At 37.8% G+C, this 20,312-nt stretch overlaps 1 protein-coding gene across 5 annotated transcripts in view; it reads right to left on the bottom strand.

Annotated features, from left to right (window-relative positions):
- LOC109912917 (E3 ubiquitin-protein ligase DZIP3-like) overlaps positions 1-20,312 on the bottom strand; it is a 127,202-nt gene that overhangs the window by 28,705 nt on the left and 78,185 nt on the right. For all 5 annotated transcript variants that reach the window (XR_007263233.1, XR_007263234.1, XM_048602981.1 and 2 more), the window contains 4 exons: positions 19,787-19,936; positions 11,910-12,049; positions 7,063-7,131; positions 4,743-4,839 (listed from right to left, as the gene is read on the bottom strand). Coding sequence is in view for 3 of the 5 variants with exons in the window: in XM_048602981.1 (XP_048458938.1) it covers positions 4,743-4,839; positions 7,063-7,131; positions 11,910-12,049; positions 19,787-19,936 (456 nt within the window). In the remaining 2 variants the exon portion in view is untranslated. The remainder of the gene's footprint in view (positions 1-4,742; positions 4,840-7,062; positions 7,132-11,909; positions 12,050-19,786; positions 19,937-20,312) is intronic.

Genomic DNA, 20,312 nt, shown 5'->3' with positions numbered 1-20,312 from the left:
TCTGAAGAAGGGTCTAGGCCCGAAACGTCAGCCTTCCTGCTCCTCTGATGCTGCTTGGCCTGCTGTGTTCATCCAGTTCTACACCTTATTATCTCAGATTCTCCAGCATCTGCAGTTCCTACTATCTCTGGTCTCACATGCCTGCGTTTGGCCCATATCTCTTCAAACATTTCTTATTCATGTACTTATCTAAATTTCTTTTAGACATTGTAACTTTACCCACATCCACCACTTCCTCTGGAAGTTCACTATACACACAAACCACTCCCTGTGTAAAATAATTGCCTCTCGTGTCTTTTAAAATCTTTCTCCTCTCACCTAAAAATATAACCTCTAGTCTTGAAATCCTTCACCCTAGGGAAAAGACACCTGCCATTTACTTTATCTATACCCCTTATAAACTTCTATAAGGTCATTCCTCAACATCCTATGCTCTACAGAAAAAAGTCCAGGCCTATCCAGCCTCTGCTTATAACTCAAACCATCCATTCCTGGCAAAACCTGGTAAATCTCTTCTGAACCCTCTCCAGCTTAATAATATCCTTCTTATAACAGGGTGATCCAGAACTGGGCACGGTACTCCAGAAGAGTACTTCTTAGTATCTTAAGAGACATCTTAGTGGCAGTCATAGGGGCTTGAGGAAATTATAGCGGCAAGGAGGGGTGTAGCCATGGAAGGATTGAAAGGAGAATGAAAACTTTAAAATCAAGATGATGCTTGACAAAAAGCCAATGTAAGTCAGCAAGTGACAGCGGAATGAGACCTGGTTCTGGGTGATCTCAATTTTTCGGAGGAAAGTGGGGCCAGCTAGGAGTGCATTGAAGTAGTTGAATTTAGATGTAATGAAGGTACGATTGAAAGTTTCAGCAGATCAAAAGTGGTCATGAAGGAGGGATGGTTTACTATTGTCACAGTCATGCCATGTCATTTGTGACATTGACAAAAATGGTTTCAAAAAGAATTAAATCAAACAATACGAGGGATGCAGCCAGACTAGAGCAAAATAAAATAGTCTGCTTGGATGAGTAAAGATATATACCTCCACGTGAAGAATCTGCTTATAATGTAATGATGTACTGATAAGATTGGAAGTTGAATAATAAACTGTGTCTGTGTATAGCTGTATATACAAAGATGTCTTTCTGTAATCATAGTGTTCTACTCTAACCTGCCTAAGACAGACTCTCCCTGTGTTCGGCATTGACACCATCCAGGATAAAGCAGCCCACTTGATTGGCACTACATCCACAAGCATCCCATTCCTTCCACCACCGATGCTCAGTAGCAGCAGTGTGCACTACCTACAAGATGCACTGCAGAAAATCACCAAAGATCCTCAGACAGCACCTTCCAAACCGACAACCACTTCCATCTAGAAGGACGAGGGCATCAGACATATGGGAACACACCAGCTCCAAGTTCCCCTCCAAGTCACCCACCATCCTGACTTGGAAATATACTGCTGTTCCTTCACTGTCGCTGGGTCAAAATCCTGGAATTCCCTCCCTAATAGCATTGTGGGTCAACCCACAGCAGGAGGACTGCAGCTGCTCACCACCACCTTCCCAAGGGCAACTAGGGATGGGCAAGAAATGCTGGCCAGCCAGCAACGCCCCCATCCCACAAATGAATAGGAAAAAAAGCCCTGTAAAAACGATTATAAATAAGTATTCTATGATCGATCCTCAGAAGCATCATGACAGGTACTGTTATATAGGCAGAAACATGATTCAACATGGAGTTGTGGGAAAAATGGGCCTAGATTTGATTGAAGACCATACTTTCCAAGGACTTTGGAGAAGAAAGGAAAATGAGAGAAGAGGTTTGGTAGTTTACAAGGACAATGGGCGTCAATGTTTTATTTTGAACAGAAGAATGATAATGGCAGTTTTGAAGGAGAGAGGGAAAACACTTGAAGGGTTAGAACTGTTAACAATATTAACTAACATGAGGAATAGGACAGGAAGTTGGGTGGCTATCAGTTTAATGAGAAAACGGTCATGGAGGCAGGATTGGAATGTCATAGCCAAAATTTGTCTACAGCAGGCATGAAGAGATTATTTTGATTTATTATTGTCACATGTACTGAGATACAGCGAAAAGTACTGTTTTGCGTGCTAACAAGACGAATCATGCCTTATGTAAGTACATCAGAGTAATAGAAAAGAATGCAGAGTATACCGGTACAGCTATAGAGAAGGTACAGAGAAAGATCAACTCTAATATATGAGAGGACCATTATTAAGTCTGACAACAGTGGGGAAGAAGTTGTTCTTGAATCTGTTGGTAAATGAACCAAAACTAGAGAAAAATGAGTTGTAGGGCAACTGAGGCCTTTAGACTAAGTTTGGCTTGGTGCGTTAATGGAAGGAAAGGAAGTGACAGAGGCAACAGATTAGGTTGTCTCAATTTTAATGCTGAAGTATTATTTGAGCTCCTCATTTTTATTATTGGAGGTGAGGGTGGATGAGACAGGCAATGGACCTTAATAAGATAATTTGCAGTAAATTAAAGAAGGGTTATCTTTGCATTTCAGGATGATGAGGAATAGTGAGCATTTTTAGAAGACGAAAGTAGCAGTCAACAATACTAGATCAATAGCAGAATTGTGATCTGAAATTCTAATCGACAATACTGGGGAAATATTTGCATAAATCAGACTGCTACTTTAAGTGTATATTATGGTATTTTTGAAGTAATAGTGATAACATTGTTCCTTCCGTTCCAGAAAGGATTCGAGCAAATATTTCACAGCATAGTTATTTCCGTTCTAACTAACATTCCATTTTGAAGTACAAAGGAAGACATAACCCTAACCACAGGTTTCTATTTAAGATGTTACAATCCCTGCAGAGGCTTGTAGCCTTTAAAAACAAATTTGAACTTTGAGTTAATAGCTGAAAGAATGGCATGCGACGATTTCATGTTTTAAAGTGTTTACTGCAACATACATCTGAAAAAAACTATTATTTAAATACCATTGTTGTTGGCAATTTGTACTTTAAACCACAGTGTAGAATACCCAAATTCTTATTAGCCTAATTGAAAAAGAAACTTCACATTGTTCTTTGTGTAGGCATTCAATTCTCTTCAACTCAATCCAAAGTGGCACTTAATTCCTGACTGTTTATTCTTGCTTTTCCCTCCTCAGCCCAGTAACTTGCATACTTAGAATTGTATGAGGTTTTCTTGTACCCAAACTTGCTGTTAAACCAAGCTAGACAACTTTTTCATTTGAACTCGCCAGGAATTTGCTGTTTCAATCTGAGTATGAGCAACTACTGCATTCCTGCATTGCAAACCACAACCTTTTAATATCTGTCTACTCCCTCTCTCCTGGATCTAGGCAGATTCTAAACGGGTGACAGTCAGTGGTATTCTAAGGAAGCACATAACCTGACCTTTACAATGGCTCCCTCTGCTTCCTTCGCATGACAACATGAATCACATTGGTCTTGTATCTAGGCACAAATGCTAATTAGCTATCATTGAGATGTCAACTCTTTCATTTTGGAACTTAATGGACAGATTATTACACAGCTGCTTACGACCTGAAATTTTTCAAACCATTTCTAGGATCTCGGAGACTCAGTGTCCACTGTTAACACAACGGCTGTGCCATTGTCTCTCAGCAGAAATACCTTGCACCTTTGTCCCAGCAAAATAATCTATACCTGTCTTTGACCTCTAAAACCGAAACCACTCAAATTTACTGTCAGACATCAGGACAGGACACTTGGCCCTCTTTGTTTCACTTTAAATTTAAAGAAATGGACCCAAAACCTAGGGCAGTAATCACAAAGTACAAACTGCCCTCCTTTACAAAGGCAAAATTTCATGTACTAGTATGCCTTGAGTTTTGGCATAAAGTTCAAAATTGCACACACAGACTTTTTAGCAGTAAATTACATTGGTTAAAAACTCAATAGGAATGAGAGACAAAAATAGAAATTGCTGGAAAAGCTGAGCAGGCCTAGTGGCATCTGTGCAGAAAAATCAGAGTGAATGTTTCGGATCCAGTGACCCTTCCTCAAAACTTGACACGAAACGTTAACTCTAATTTCTCTCTACAGATGCTGCCAGACCTGCTGAGCTTTTTCAGCAATTTCTACCTTTGCCTCTGATATACAGCATCCGCAGTTGTGTTGGTTTTTAATAGGAATGAGAGTTTTGTCTTATGGCTTTCTTCTCAATATGAGGCATACTGAACCCAAGTGTTAAATTTCAACAACCACCGTGTATAGATCAGGGATCACATATAGGAATTATTTAATCAATAAGAATCAGTACCATCCAATATGATATTTTAACAAATAAACCAATGAAGGAATCTCAGGCTGTTATTCTGTGACATGCAAAGGCATAACTTTTCATTTTAAAAAATCAGATACTTTATCTTGTCTTTTTTTTGGAATAATGCAAAGTAGTATTGTTGGGTGCCACAGAATGCAGAATAAAAGCTGACTATGAACATAATGCACCAATGGAATAGCTAATATATTGTTCATAATATGCAACAAACTCAGAAAACAGTACCACATCAGCTACCACTCAATTCTAGATTGAATTTCAAGGAGTGGAAACAAATGTGTTTCAAAGTATAATGCCAAATCATCTGATATTCTGTTGACAGACATGACTTAAACTGAAATGGAGACTGATGTAGCATTAAAAATTAATATCACTGCATCAATAAGTACTCATCAACAAATCCTTGACTAGACTTGACCAGACATCTCACCTCTTGACTGACTGCCTTCCTTACACTCTCTGTTTCACTTTGCTGTGCAATTGCAAGCTCTTCCTCCAGCTGTAGCTTTTCACGGCTCCAATGTTCTCTGTGAAAATACCAAGGGTACTTATGTTCGTATGCTGCAAAGCTATAAATGGCTTATTGTCCCAAACTTAATGTAGGCAACTCAGATGCTGCACTTGTCAAAGGCTTGTCACAGATCTAACAGATTGTAGTGCAACAATTCCTCTATCTTGTTGTCAATCGTCATTTGTTCATTGTACAATCCAAAGGTCAGTCAAGTAAGGAGTTAGATTGAAGTTTCATCCGTATCAGTAACTTAATTTACATATATTTAGCAGATACAAAGCTGTATGGACTCTACTGAAGACATCAGTGTAAAATTACACATTTTAGAATGGATCATCCTTCTTAAGTACTTTTTAAAAAGAAATTAATGATTGAGTAATCACACAATCTATTTCTATATCTATACATTGTGTGGCAACATCTTCATCAATAACCTTAGGAAAGCCAGAAGGTCAGAGATTGAAGAGGAGCTTAAAAGATTTGAGTTTTGTGCTATCATAATTTGGCATGGGTTTGAAATGAAACAGTAAACTGATTAGGTGGCAGGAAAATTGGGAGAACTTTCAAAAAATTCTGTGACAGACTGTCTAAATTGTGTCCCTGGCTGTATATCAGGACGTTGTAGTAAAAGAAAACTGACCATTTTTCACACAGACATATAATACGTATCATTTGTTACCAAAGGTCACAAAACCTAGCCTATACTGCAATAATAACAGTATGTTTGTGGTATTACTCCAATGTGTATACTATACAAATTACTAAAATACAGAAACCTTCTTAGTTAAGAGTTTTCTCATCTGCCATGTTGGATCTCCCTCTCTAGTTACTCTAATAATGTTACTTCTGGAAAAAAAAATCAGGAAGTTCAATTCATTTTAATAGAGTCTGAAATTTCAGATTAGTCTGGAAACCTGAAAAAGTGCTGACAAGTTCTGGCAGAACAAGCTACTGTTTGAGCATACTGCACACATAACTGGCAGCATATAGCTGGCTGCACATGAAATTTTAAATAAATTTGAGTGGAGAATGGGAAAACACAACAATCATTCTCTATCTTTTTAAAGATTTACAGCAGTTCATTCACATTTTTTTTAACTTTTTAGTTGTATTTGTCTCTTGTCAGAAATATCTAGTGAAATCTGTAGCTTTGAAACTGCACAAGTGATATTGCATGACAGTGTTATTTCATGTCAATACCACCAGCTTGTATATATAAAGTTTATATTGTGTACAAAATGTTTATGAACACCTTTAGCTTAGTAAAATATTGTAAAGCATTTCAATAGTGATGTTATCAAGAAAAAACCTAACAAAACTCACCTAGGGAGGTACTGCAACAAAGTCCAAAGCTTAAGCAAAAAGATAGGTCTTAACAAACATCTTAGGAGGAAACAGAAAGAGGGGCTCAGGAAGGGTTTTGCAGAGTTTGGGATCTTGTTAGCTAATGGTATGATGCCAATGGTGAGCAAGGCAAAAGTCTTCTAGTGACAATTAGAAATGCATTAGCATTGCTGATGAAATATTCTGTTTGTTGTTTAGGATTGTTAGTCCAGAACTAGGATGAGTCACCTTTTGATTTGTCAGCTGTATACAGCCCATTTATGGCAAAAGTGCAACTCTCTGAATCCTTTGTTTAGGAGCCTTGCCTGCGTGCACAATTTCAAAATAAAAAATTAAGAATAACAAGGAGCAACAATGGGATTAGATTAATTAGTTGGTTGTTTTTGATTGGCACAAACTTGATGGGCTGAAGGGCTTTTTTCTGTGCTGTGGATATCTACGACTCTATAACCATCAAAAAACAGGTAGTCTGTCATCCAATTGTGATTCCACTTGCTCTAAATGCTTTCGCTTTATTGCAATTTTACTGCAGGGTGCACAAAAGAAGTTACTGGCTTTATTGGCTACGTTGCAACACTAATGAAGACAGGGACCTTAAGTTTGGGTTTCTCTTTTTTGTAAAGTGAAGGCTTCATTCTTTGTATAATTGTCAATTTTGGGGGAAATGAATTCTGTTTGCTCCTTAATAAACCTTCCACCATTCCTTCATCGAACCCAGCTTACGAAATTTTCATATCTGGATTTTGTACTTGAAAAGTCTGATGAGCCTAGTCAGGAGTATAGATTTACTTTGGATTACTGTATCAATCCTAGCAATCTTACTTTCATTGCAGGAAAATTATCGACAATGTTCAAAACTTAAATGCTTTAAAGGACTGTAAACTCTACTACTTACAGCTCATTTTGCAATTCTTTTTTCAATTTTACAATTTCCTCATTCTTGTTATTAATTAATTTTTCACATCTGAAAAACATAACAAAGTACATTAGCAGTCCTGATGATAGCCCCTGAGAATTCTGAAGTATTGATTTATATTCACCACACATAACAGTCTTGTGTCTAGGGTGCATCTGGCATGCCACAACTTTGAAAGACATCACACTTGCATCATATATCCATAGGGCAAAGATTACTGTCTAGTTGAAATATATAATTATTCAACAGAGAACTGACTTTTAATTATCACAGAAAATGGTTGTTCTGCCTGCCTTGCTTATGATCTTAGTCAAAACTAATCTCACTATGCTATATACTAATTGTCCCTGATTACACCACTTTTTGATTGAACCATTGGTGATTTATTTCTTTACCTTTTACGAGTTTCTGCATCTTTAGTTCAAGAAGCTCAGAGGCAAATTTCAAAAATGCTTTTACAAAAAAAATTGTCATCTTATTTTTGTTTAAAAGAGATAGACTTTTTAAAACAGAGAAAATGAGCTAAATTTTCATTCTGGGTTGGAACTGCAACTTTGGAAGAATTTTCAGGTTCTGACCACACCTCACAGCGCCAGATACCTAACCAATTTTTGGAGTGTTGCTAATTAGTGGCCAAGTTTTTGTTCACATCCAATTAAGGATTGGAGATGGACCCAATGCAGGATGTCATTAAGAGCCTATTCAACAAAGACGAAGTGACAGCTGTGTGTGTACGCGTGAGAGCGAGACAGACACAGACGCACATGCAGAGGGGGAAAAGGAATGAGAGAGACAGCGTGTGTCAGAAAGAGAGAGAGATTGCATCTCAAAACAGCGACGCCCTCTCAAAGAATATGGAATTTTTGGTACAGCTGCCAGAGTGTCAGGTCTGTGGTTATTTATGTCACAGATGTGTGGGGCAGAGGAGGGCTTCAAAAAACTAACTACAGCACTGTCCTTTTGGTCTTTGACTGGGGAAACTGCCTCCAAACCCTGGCGAGGTTCTGTGCACTGCTTGCTGTTTGAAAAACTACAAATCACAGTTGCAGATGGGTGGCCATTCCCATTCAATTGGGCATATTCTAGAGATGGGAACATGCCAACAAACTGGCATGCTGTTATTGGGTAATTGTGGGGCTACCCATCACTGTTCTGCCTCCTCACATGGTTGAAAATTCTGTGCTGTGTATGAGACAAAAACAGATTACCAATTGTTCACACACTTAGTTTTTTTGCAATTTATAAATGTTAGAACGTATATTAAACTGAAGGATGTAGTGATCCTTTTATCATTATTTAAAGTCATATTTTCAAAGCATGCTGCATTTTTAAATTAGCTGCAATTATCACCCCATTATTTTTTCAGTTGAAACAGCTTTGGCCTTTATTTGTTGATAGTTATATTCTGCAAACATTTGATTAACATCTGGATGGTAGCATGAATTTTTGTATAGAATCCTGCTAGGCTAGTCTCTCTTCCAAGATTTAAGTGAACAGATTTCACAGGTACAATATTATGCTTTATGTCCGAGGAGGTAGGATAGGTATTCCTCTCTTAAAACTTTTCTCCATTCAGGGATTGGTCGATGGGCTTGTCAACAAAACTTTTTCTGCATTTGAAGCAATCATCTACTTCTGAAGCAAGATAATGAATTCATTATTTCCTCTTGTTATTGTGGAAAACAGTATGATAGTTGTGATATTATTAGTACCCTCTTTGTCTCCACTATTGTAAAGAGCTGCGGTTAATCTCTTAAATTTAATACACAAGACTTAAATACAACTCATTCTGAAGTTTTCTCTGTAGAAGAATTAACTGCACCATCATCATAATTCCCCTGCCCCCAACATGTGCATGACAGTTTGATTTTTATTCCAGTATATAGGCTTCTCTGCATTTCTATTTGGTTTGATTAACAATTGAATATACAGCAACTCTACAATCCTTGCTATATGTCTTAATTAAACAAAATATTCAGCTCAGTGCAACCATTTATATTCCACAGATATTGGATCAACACAAGAAAGTAAGTTTTTTAAAAGTAAGCCTGGAATTTAAGGCACATATATAGTGTAGTGGAAAGGAAAGAAACATTGATGAACGAGATCAATTTTGTCATCATCAAGCCTCACATGCAGATCTAAAATTCTTTTTAATCTCTATGTACAGATTATTTAAATACGACAACAATTTCTAGCAACAACAACATCCCCCCAAACCACCCACTGCACACAGAGATCTGGAAGCTACTCATCTTCAAAGGAAAATAGCATCTCAATATTTGTTTCCTTGTTTAAAAGTACTGAACACCATGATTTTGCTGTACATACCTCTCAGGTGCAGACTAAATTCACTAAAATAATTTTCAGCTTCTTCAATCCAGAAAAAGGTAACCTTTAATGTGAATCAGGAGTAGAAGTAGAGCATTCGGCCCCTTGAATCTGCTCCTACATTCAATAAGATCATGGCTGGTCTGTTTTTGAACTTTACATTCCCATCAACCCTGATAACTTTTTATTCCTCGCCTAACAAGAATCAATCTACTTTCAAATCTTCAATAATCCTCCCTCCAGAAGCGTAATGTTCCAAAGCTTCCCAACGCAATGAGAAAAAAAAAAATCACATTTCTATCCCAAAAGGGCAATCCATAACTTTTATACAGCGCTCTCTAGTTCTGGAATCACTCACAAGTGGCACCCTTACCACGAAATACAATAGTGTGGCTAGTCTTAATTATTATCAATCAAATTTCTGGCACCGAAAATTAAGTTTTATAAGGATGGAATCCATTGCTTCAGCTCTTAACTATTGTTATAGATTAAGTTTTTAATTTATAATAAAAAAATTCTTTCTCTAATCTCTCTCTCAATTTAATCTTCCTTTCCCTCTCTTTGCTTCATTTTCTGTACCTGAATTTACATTAAATTGAATCTTAACAGATGTTTCCTAGTTCTTTATAGTTCTTTCTTTCCTAGTTCTGACTGTGTTAATCACTGATGATTTCTTGATGAAATATACAGTTTGGTCTTTGTTCACACAGGTCTCAGATGCCCTGTAGAAAGTGTAGAACACCTTTTGAATGGTTGATGAACAGGAAACTTGTTGTGTGAATGCCCACAAAGTTTATGGCAAGTATAAGTTGAATGAATAACATATAATAATGTCAGACCCAATGCAAAATCAAAGTATTATTTCACACTGGAGACAGAATATGTAACTTTAAATGGGGGGAATTGAACTATATCTGTGCTCCAATTATCTCTATCTTTTAATGCTGCTTCATTTGCAGACCAGATTTAATGTTGAATATTGGCTAATGCAATGTGGCCAATCAGAAGGTATAGAGAGAGAAGTTGCATTCATATAGGGTGTTCTTTGACTTCAGCATGTCAGAGACTGCTTCACAATCAACTAACTTTGAAACATTGTCAACATTGAGAATTTAGTTGGTTTATGTGAAAGCACATCAGTTGTAGCACTTTTCATGGCTTTTTGAGATAATATAGCTTTTAGAAGGGATAAGGGGTTGGTAAAATTTGAGAGAAATCTGAAACTGGTTAAAGAAATTGAATACATGAGGAGTTTGGACACAATAGTTGGCACAGAAAATACTGAATAAAAACTGAAAGAGCTGTGGATGCTATAAATCAGGAACAAAAACAACCGTGTTCTGAGGAAGTGTCACTGGACCCGAAACGTTAACTCTGATTTTTTTTTCTTCACAGATGCTACCAGACCTGTTGAGCTTTTCCAGCAACTTCTGTTTTCCTTAGAAACTATAGAAGACCTGTCTGGGTGGGTAAGAGTTGATGTAGAAATAATTGTTACTCATGAATAGTGAGGAGACAGAAGGCAGAAAGGTAATGGTCGAGTGGGTGGATAAATTTCACTCTGAAATCAATTGGTGGCAAAGCCTAGAAACTCATTCAAAATGCCACTCTGACATTATTTTGGTACTGGGATGGGAGAAATAACACAAAACGTTAAGTTCACTTAGTACGCAGAGATTTACTGTTTGTAAGTTGCACAATGTGAAAGAAAGTCCACGTTTAATTAAGCAACGAAGTGCACAATAAGAGAAGGATATATTCGTTAACTCTGTTCATTCAAATGGGAATAGGTTTATATGTACAAGAACATGGAAGCTCAACCATTGATGTCTGGCTAGGTATCCAAGTTGGACAGGTTAGGCATTGTTCCCACTATCTGCAAGATCAAAACAATCACAATTCAGTTTCAAGTACACAACTCTGGTAGGAAAAAGTCAGTATGAAATAAAGCAAACTTAGATTATAATAAATCGCTGGCAAAGTATTTGATGTATAAGTCAGGTGTTAAAGGCAATCATATCCCATCGACTGCTATAAGTCTGCGTAATGTGTTTCTGTTTGAAAACCAATTCGATTAATGACACGTGAGAGGGCTTTTGATCAATAACTTGTTTGAAAGGAATATAATTGCTGCTATGTTTCTCTACTTTGCATGTTTATTTGTTGCAACCTCCATTTTCCTCATGATGGTGAGACACACTTCTGTCAGGTCAAGACACACCAATATAAAGTGCATCCAAGTCTTATTTAAATAATTCTGAAAAAGGATCTAAACTTAGAGAAAATTTTAATATTTATGAGACTGAATAAAGTATTTTCTTTTGTGTAATTATGAATCGTGCAAATAAATACAATTGACTAATTTTTGCTCAAACTATATGATCTGACAGCATGGCATTTTTAACCTTTTTCTACATAACTTGATATCCTGATAATTATTTTCATAATCTCTACAATAAATGAAGAATTTCATTCAATTTAAAATGCTATGGCACCTTTCAAATTGAGATCTTTTGATTCTAATTTGTTCCTTGACTTTAATTAACTGCATTTGATGAGTTTTCTGTTCCTGGATTATTTTGCAAGATTCCTCCTGGAGTTGAAGCTTGGTACTTAAAATTTCTTGCTGGAGACCCTGGGGGAATGGAGAAAAAAAAATGCAATTTACCCTTTAAACAGGCACATAAATACAACGTGTAACTGAAAGGAGAACAGCCTTGCAGAAACTAGGGATCAGAGAGGCCTCACAGTCTGAACATTTGGTGGGCAAAGCCAAAAAGAGACCTTTTCGTGACAAAGAATAATGAAATTACAGCACTTTCTATGATCTGTAGTGAGTGGAAATGGTCGTAAACCAATTGAATGGTGGAATTATTAGACTTCAAATGGATATAAATAATTAATTTTCCCTTTGTTTAAATTCTACTTCCTTCAAGACTGTAAACAAATGTCATGTCTTTGCTGTTGCGAGATTTGAATATTCTAACTCAATCCTGGCTTGTTTCTCATGCTGTAGCCTCATAAACTCTGCTGTCTGTATCACAAAACAAACCAAGTCCTGTTCACCTATTATACTTGTGCTTACTGACCTATACTGGTTCCTGGATAAGCAGTACCTCCATTTTAAAATCTCATTATTGCTTTCAAATCCCGCTGTGGCCTCATGACTCCTTATCTTATTTATTAGATCCTAATTAGAACTTCTCTCATCCTTCAAAACTTGAGTACAGGTCAAAACAAACTACTCAATCTCTGCCCAGTTTTTGTTCCTTTATTTGAGGAAGAATGTAATTGCATCAGAGACAGTTCAGAGGTTTACGAGATAAATTGAAGAAATGAAAGGTTTGTTTTATGAGGAAAGATTGAGCTTCAGTTTAGAAAAATTAGAGATCTAACTGAGCGATCTAAGATGCTTGAGGGAATTGATAACGGAGATATTGGGCAGATTTTCGTAGAATCCCTACAATATGCAGACCTTTCACCCTAATAAATCCACAGCAACTCTCTGAAAAGCATCCCAAGCAGATTCATCCTCCTGCCCTATCCCTGTATCCCTGCATTTCCAATGGCTAATCCACCTAACCAACACATCCCTGGACACTATGGGCAATTTAACATGGCCAATCTACCTAACCTGCACATCTTTTGACTGTGGGAGGAAACCCACTTAGACACGGGGAGAATGTGCAAACTCCATACAGACAGTCACTCAAGTCTGGAATCGAACCCACATTGTTGGTGCTGACACAGAAGTGCTAACCGCTGAGCCACCATTCTGTCCAGTTGTTTATTTTGCTGAAACCTGAGACCTTGTCGGACACCAAGCTAAATTGTTCTGATACAGCCACAACACTGGCATCTACTAACAATGTGGAAATTTGCCCAGCCATGTCTGTGCACAAAAAGCAGCACAAATCCAACCTAACCAATTGCTACCCTATCAGTCCACTCTAAATCATTAGCAAAGAGATAGAAGGTGTTATTGACAGTGCTTTTAATTAGCACTTGCAAAGAAATAACCTACACAGCAATGTTCAGTTATGGTTTCACGAGGTCCACTCAGCTCCTGACCTCATTACAGTCTTAATCAAATATGAACAAAAGAGCTGAATCTCAGAGTTGATGTGAAAGTGACTTGACATCAAGGCAGCATTCAACTGAGTGTGACATCAGAGAGCCAAGCAAAACTGGAATCGATGGGTATGAAGTGGAAAACTCTCCAGTGGTTCGAATCATGTCTAGCACAAACATGAGTTCCTCAAGATTGTGCCAGAGGATAAACCATTTTCAGCTTCTTCATTAATTACCTTCTTTTCATTGTAAAGTCAGAAGTGGGGATGTTTACTGATGATTCGACAACGTTTAGCAACATTCAAGACCCCTCAGATAATGAAGCAGTCCTGATTCAAATAAGCAACGCCCAGGATTGAACAGATAAGTGGCAAATAACTCCAAGTGCCAGGCAATGACTATCTCCAACAAGACAGACTCTAACCTGATATTTAATGACATTATCATTGCTAAATTCCCTACCATCAACATTCTATGAGTTACCATAGACCAGAAATTGAACTGGACTAGCCAAATGTGAGTAGGCTATATGAGTAGGTCTGAGACTTGAAATTCCATGGTGTAATGCACTTCCTGTCTCTGTAGTGCCTTTCCATGATCAACAAGGCACAAGTCATGAGAATAATGGAATAATCTTCTCTTGCCTGGATGAGTGTAGCTCCATCAAGACTCAAGTAGCTCGACAGCATCCACATCAAAGCTTGACAGGCATCCCATTCACCACCTTCAACATTGACTCCCTCCACTATTGATGCAAAGTGGTAGCAGTAGATACCACCTACAAGATGCACTGCAGTAACAGATCAATGCTCCTTCGACAGCACCTTACAAACACACAATATCTACTACCCAGTAGGACAGGGCAGAAGATGCATGGCAACATCATTAGCTGCAAGTTCCCCTCCAATATCACAGTTTCTTCAGTGTCTCAGGAACTCCCTTCTTAACATTACTGTGGATGATTCTATACCACAAGAACTGCAACAGTTCAAGAAGGCAGCTCATAACTACTTGGACTCAGAAAGGACTGCAAACGCTGGAAGCTAGAGTAAAAAAAAATGTGGACCTGGAAAAGCACAGCAGGTCAGACAGTGTCTGGGAAGCAGGGAAGTCAACATTTCGGGTTGGAACCTGGATGCTGTCTGACTAGCTATGCTTTTCCAGCTCCACATTTTTCAACTCACAACCATGTTCGTCAAGGCAATAGTGATGGGCCATAAATGCTGGCCTAGCCAGGGTGGCCCATTTCCCATGAACAAATTAAAAAAGTGTTCAATCCTTTGTACATTGCACTCTGGCACCATGTTTAACAAAGTCACTAAATTATTACATTGCATATGTTTCAAGGGGCAAGCACACTTTTATTTTCCTGTGCCAGAATCTGTTTCCTTTCTCTTTGTGCATTTGTATGCTCAAGAGTTGCACCGTGTGTTTAAAACATGACATGTCAAAAATACTTCTGTGAAGGTCTAAAAAATTTCAAAAGATTACTTTTCATGACCCCGAATCAGAACAGCATCAAACGGCTAAAAGGGGAGAAGAGAAAAAAACCATTCATCCTTAAATTGCTCTTTAAGGCGATGACCTCATGGAGACTTGGTAGCGATCTGGGATCATAGTAAATGTGAAGTTCATAGCTACAGGATCTCTGCAGGTTAAGGTGATGATCAGATACAAAAGATATTAAACTTAGTCCTATAGCATGTCAATTATCTGACCAATCATATAGCTTACTTTTTAACTTTTAATATTTAACAATAACTGAAATTAGGTTCTGCTAATCCTGCGCAAGATGGTGCACAAAATTATCCTAACAAAAATAATTGAAAAGGAGACCATGAAGCAATTAAAACATATGGTTTAAAACATTTTCATTGTACTTAATTATAGAAAGCTGAAAATTAGTTTTAAAGTACCACTCTGCATGGATATAAAATTCAGATAAATGTCTATGCCATAAAATCCATAGATTCCATATGGCGCTCACTTGAAATAAATTGTTGGATAGATTAATGGGATTAATGGATGTGTAAAACAGCAAAACAAAATTAAATATTGATACTGAGCAGCACTTTGCAGTCTTTGATAATTTTGCTATAATGGCAGATATGTTTTCATTATCAACTTCAGGAAAGCTATTTTGAAAAAGTGCTTTCACTGACTCATTACAATTATTGCAACAGGAAATTGTTGCTGCTTGAACCCATGTTTCAAATTTCCAATGCTTATTAAACATATGTTTCTTCTCATAAAAGCATATTTCTATACAAGATAGTTTAAAATCTGAACTGTTAAGATCGGGACAATCTGTGTGCCTTGGGTGCAATTTCTGGAGTATACCCATCTGACCCTGCAGGAGGCGGCACTGGAAGGTCCAACTGTCAGTGGACCAACTGAGGTTTGAGATAGTCAATTGTTGACAACAGCCAATATGTCAATTTGTATTTCAGTGCAGCTATGAGGAACAGTGAAAGAATAAGTCAGGAGTGTGAGTAAATACTCCCCACCTGCATAGATGAGTGCAGTTCCAACAAAACTCAAGTAGCTTGTCACCATCTAGGACAAAGCAGTGCGCTCATTCGGCACCACATCCACAAACAACACTCAGTAGCAGTAGTGCGTACCATCTACAAGATGCACTGCAGAAATTCACCAAATATCCTTAGATAGCACCTTCCAAATTCAAGACCATTTCCACCTTGAAGGATAAGGGTAGCGGATACATGAGAACACCACCAACTGCAAATTTCTCTCCAAGCCACTCACCATTCTGACTTGCAAATGTACTGCCGTTCCTTCAGTATTGCTGGGTTAAAATCCTGGAATTCCCTCTCTAATGGCAACTATAACACATAGACTGCAGTGGTTCAAGAAGGGAGCTTACCACCAACTCCTCAAGAGCAATTATGGACAGGTAATAAATGCTGGCCTAACTAGTGACGCCTACGTGCCATTTACAAATTAACATAAAAAGCCCATAAACAATATTTGTATTGTGTGGCTGAGCAAGGTTGGAGCTTGCAGAAATGCAGGCAGTACTAGCTTGATGAAGCTAGCTGTTTGTGAAAAGCTGAAATTGTTCCTGTGAGCGTGTGCTCAAGTCCAGTTCCAGAATTTAGGGGAGTACAGATGCAGGAAAGGAGAGTGAACAACGAGAATGTGAGAAGCCATTGAGGCAGTCCATAACTGAAGGGGTTTAAGGGAGTTCTGTGAGCTTTACTGAATCTCATCCACAGTTTTAATGAGATTTGATGATCCAATGACATTAATACCTGGGGGTAGCTGAGAAACATGCAGCATTTGTCTTGGTCACTTTTGCTATTTGCCCTGTTGGGTGTTCAACTGTATTCATCACAGGTTAATTCCCAATGGATATTGGAACAAAAGTTGTGTATATTTTGCATTGTAAAGTTTATCATTGTTTGTTAGAAGCTACGGAATCTTGTGGCTTTGTTCTCTTATTAAGCAACTATGATCCCATGCCTTGTCAGATTGTAACTTAAATTTGGTGACCTAGTCCAGAATCATAACAGTGTGCAAAACAAACTGGTACCTGAGTTTCCCTGCATTACAACAAATGATTCCACTTCAAACGTACATATTAGCTGTAGAATACTTTGGAACATCTTTGGGCTATGAAAGTTGATACATAAATGCACTCATTTTCTTCTTTCATTTATAGAAAGAATAAGGGTCATAAGGTCTATATATAGAAATAATTGGCTTCAGTATATACTTAGGATAAGGCATTTTAATGTAACAATAGGCAGATTTGTTAAGCAGGGTAGGTTTCCTAACTGGCATTGCTGACACCAGTTGTGTTTGTGATACTGACAGCAGATATTTTAAAGAAACAATATTCAAGCTATAAGACTGCCAAGGATGGGATTTGAACTCAAGTTCCCTGAATTATCAGCTAAGTAACATAATCGTGGCGCAACCACTTGGTGAGTTAAAAGCTTGCTTGCCAACAACAGCAGGAAGTCTTCAGCCCATTCTAGCCAGCTGGCCTTATTGATGGTTCGCTTCTCTTATGCAATGTTTGGGAAGAATATGACTGAAACTATGATTCCAAACCTTGATGTTTTTGAGACAGATCAGACTGGAAAGTAAAATTGAAAAGGAAAATTAACTCAGTTTCAAAGAAAATTAAGAATAAAAATTAGATTGAAAGGCAAAATTTCTGGAGAGACTGAAATTGGTTGAAACTTTAAATAAAGACACAAAGAACCAAACCCTGGTAATGATGATCCCAGTGAAGCAGTAAGTGACATAGCCTAGATCTAGAAGCTAGGAGTAAGCAAATATACAGTTGCTCCAGCCATTCCTGTTACTTCATGATAACCTTGATAGATCTAGGTCCTCTGGGTCATTTTAAGCATTGTGGAGGATGTTCTACAGGCTTGCACCGTTTTTGACGAAGATTATATTTCTGGAACTTAGGTTACTTATGCATTCATGATGGCTGGGAAAAGACTAAATCCTAGAAGAAAAATTGAAATTCTTGTGAGGGAGATGGCTTGGATAGACTCTGTGATTGTGACAGAGTACATGTATACTGAATGAACTGTGGAGCCAATTCACAGGATCTCTTTCAGTTGCATCTGCTATTAAGTGAATAATTTACAGCTTATCTTCAATTTCAATTTGCCTGTTAACTCATACCTAACTTAAGTGATTTTGAGTGTTAGAGTATAGAAAGTTATAATAATTAACATTTGCTTAGTTTGACTCTTGGATAATAAAAAATCTTTGTTTTAAACTGTGGAACCCTGTGGCTTCATTCTTTTAGTAAACAACTGAGTTTGGATATTCTCTGTCAAAAAAAGTTATTGGTCCTGACTAAGATCGTAACAAAAAGATGCAAAGTGGTTTTAATTCACTCTTGGGATGTGGGCATCGTTAGCTGGGCCAGTATTTACTGCCCATCCAAATTTCCCTTGAGAAGATGATGGTGAGTTGCATATATGAATTGCTAAAGCTTAAATGGTGTAGATGCATCCACAATTTCATTAGGAAGGGAGCTTCTGGATTCAGTCACACTGAAGGAATTACAATATAGTTTCAAGTCATGATGGTGTGTGGCTTGGACATGAGCCTTCAGGTGGTGGTGTTTCCATGGATCTACTGCTCTTGGCCTCTGAAGTGGTTGCAATTGTGAGTTTAAAGGGTGATCTCTAAAGACCATTGGTGAGTTGCTGTAGTGCATCTTGTAAATAGTACTCACTGCTGCCGTTGAGTATTTGCCATGGAGGGAGTGAATATTGGAAGTAATGCATGGGATGCTGATGAAGCAGATTACTTCGTCTTGAAGATATTTTGAGTTTCTTAAGTGGCAGTGGAGCCATGCTCATCCAGATACGTGGAAAGAAGTTTATCATATCCCTGACCTGTGCCTTGTAGATGGTGGACAGACTCTGGGGAGATGAGAAATGACTTACCTGCCACAGAATTTCCAGTCTCTGATCTCTTGTAGTCACTGTATTTACAAGGCAGTACAGTTCAGTTTCTGCACAATGGTTGTCACCAAGATGTTGACGTTGAGGTATTTAGCGATGGAAATACTGTTGAATGTCAATGACTCTGTCTTGTTAGGAGATGATATTTGCCCAACAGGTTCGTGACACAAATATAAGCTTAACAATTGCTATGAAATCCTCTCTTTTTATTCATTAATGGGATGTGGGTTTCGCTAGCTAGACCAGCACTACTGCCTATCCCTAACTGCCCAGAGAGCAGCTTAGTGAGCCAGCTGGATTTACAACAATCAAAAATGGTTACATGGTCCCTGTTAGACAAGCTTTTAATTTCAGATTCTATTAAATTTAAATTTCACCGCCTGCAACATGGGATTTGGACCCATGTACCCAGAATATTAGTCTGGGGCTCTGGATTACCTAAAGATGAACTGGCATTTAAATCAAGCCTTTACTCACATCTACACATGGTCATTGTTTAATAATACCGGCCAGGACAGGAATTCCTACACCCTGCTTTTCACAGAAAGTATTGTAATTGGTGTATCAGAAATATTTTTGTGTAAATTGGTGTTTAAAGGGAAACAAAACAGGCATATGAGAAGATGGTTACTATAACAGATTAAATGAGAAAAATGGATGAAGACTCAAGTAGAGTCTAAATATCGGATGAATTGGTTGGACCTAATGGCTTGGAGCATATCCAAAATAAGCCAAAATGGGTAAAATACAAGGCCAGTGTCTTACTCCTTTAATGAAGGGGCTGTACTGTAGCTTGCCTTTGTCTATTCATATTTGATTAATGATAGACATTAGGTGTATACCTCACACAGTTTCTCCTTCTCATGGATTTTTTGTTTCCATGCTTTAATTTCTAGATGGCTTTCATTTTCTATTTGTTTGCAGCTGTCACGCAGGTCTTCAAGGGTATGTATTAATCTGTTTCTTTCTTCCTCTATTCTTTTGAAAGTCTCCTATGAAAGAGAAGAACAGAATTTAGTCCAATCAAAGGATGCTTGATTAGATTTAGAAGAACTATTTTGCAATTTTGAGAACTATCAATGAAATGTGTTGTATGAGTTTTGTATAGATCAAGAAGAGACAGGTTTTAAATGCCTATATTTTCTATCACACAATACATTACACTACAAATTGAGGATATGTTCAAACTAAGTTACAAATTATCGGATGTATGTGCACTATTGATTAAGTGTTTTCCACTTCTCACTTAACCAACCCTCATTGCCCCTTGCTGGGGATGGCAAAATATGGGCTCTTTTGTTTTGCACTCACTGTTGAAATCACTGAACTCAGTTTATGGTGGATCCATGGAGGGGGGAGACTGCATAC

The sequence above is a fragment of the Rhincodon typus genome, chromosome 11 (assembly GCF_021869965.1).
Source record: "Rhincodon typus isolate 14 chromosome 11, sRhiTyp1.1, whole genome shotgun sequence".
NCBI classification, from domain to species: domain Eukaryota; kingdom Metazoa; phylum Chordata; class Chondrichthyes; order Orectolobiformes; family Rhincodontidae; genus Rhincodon; species Rhincodon typus.
Note: the sequence above shows the minus strand (reverse complement) of the source record. Positions and strands in the feature narration are given on the sequence as shown.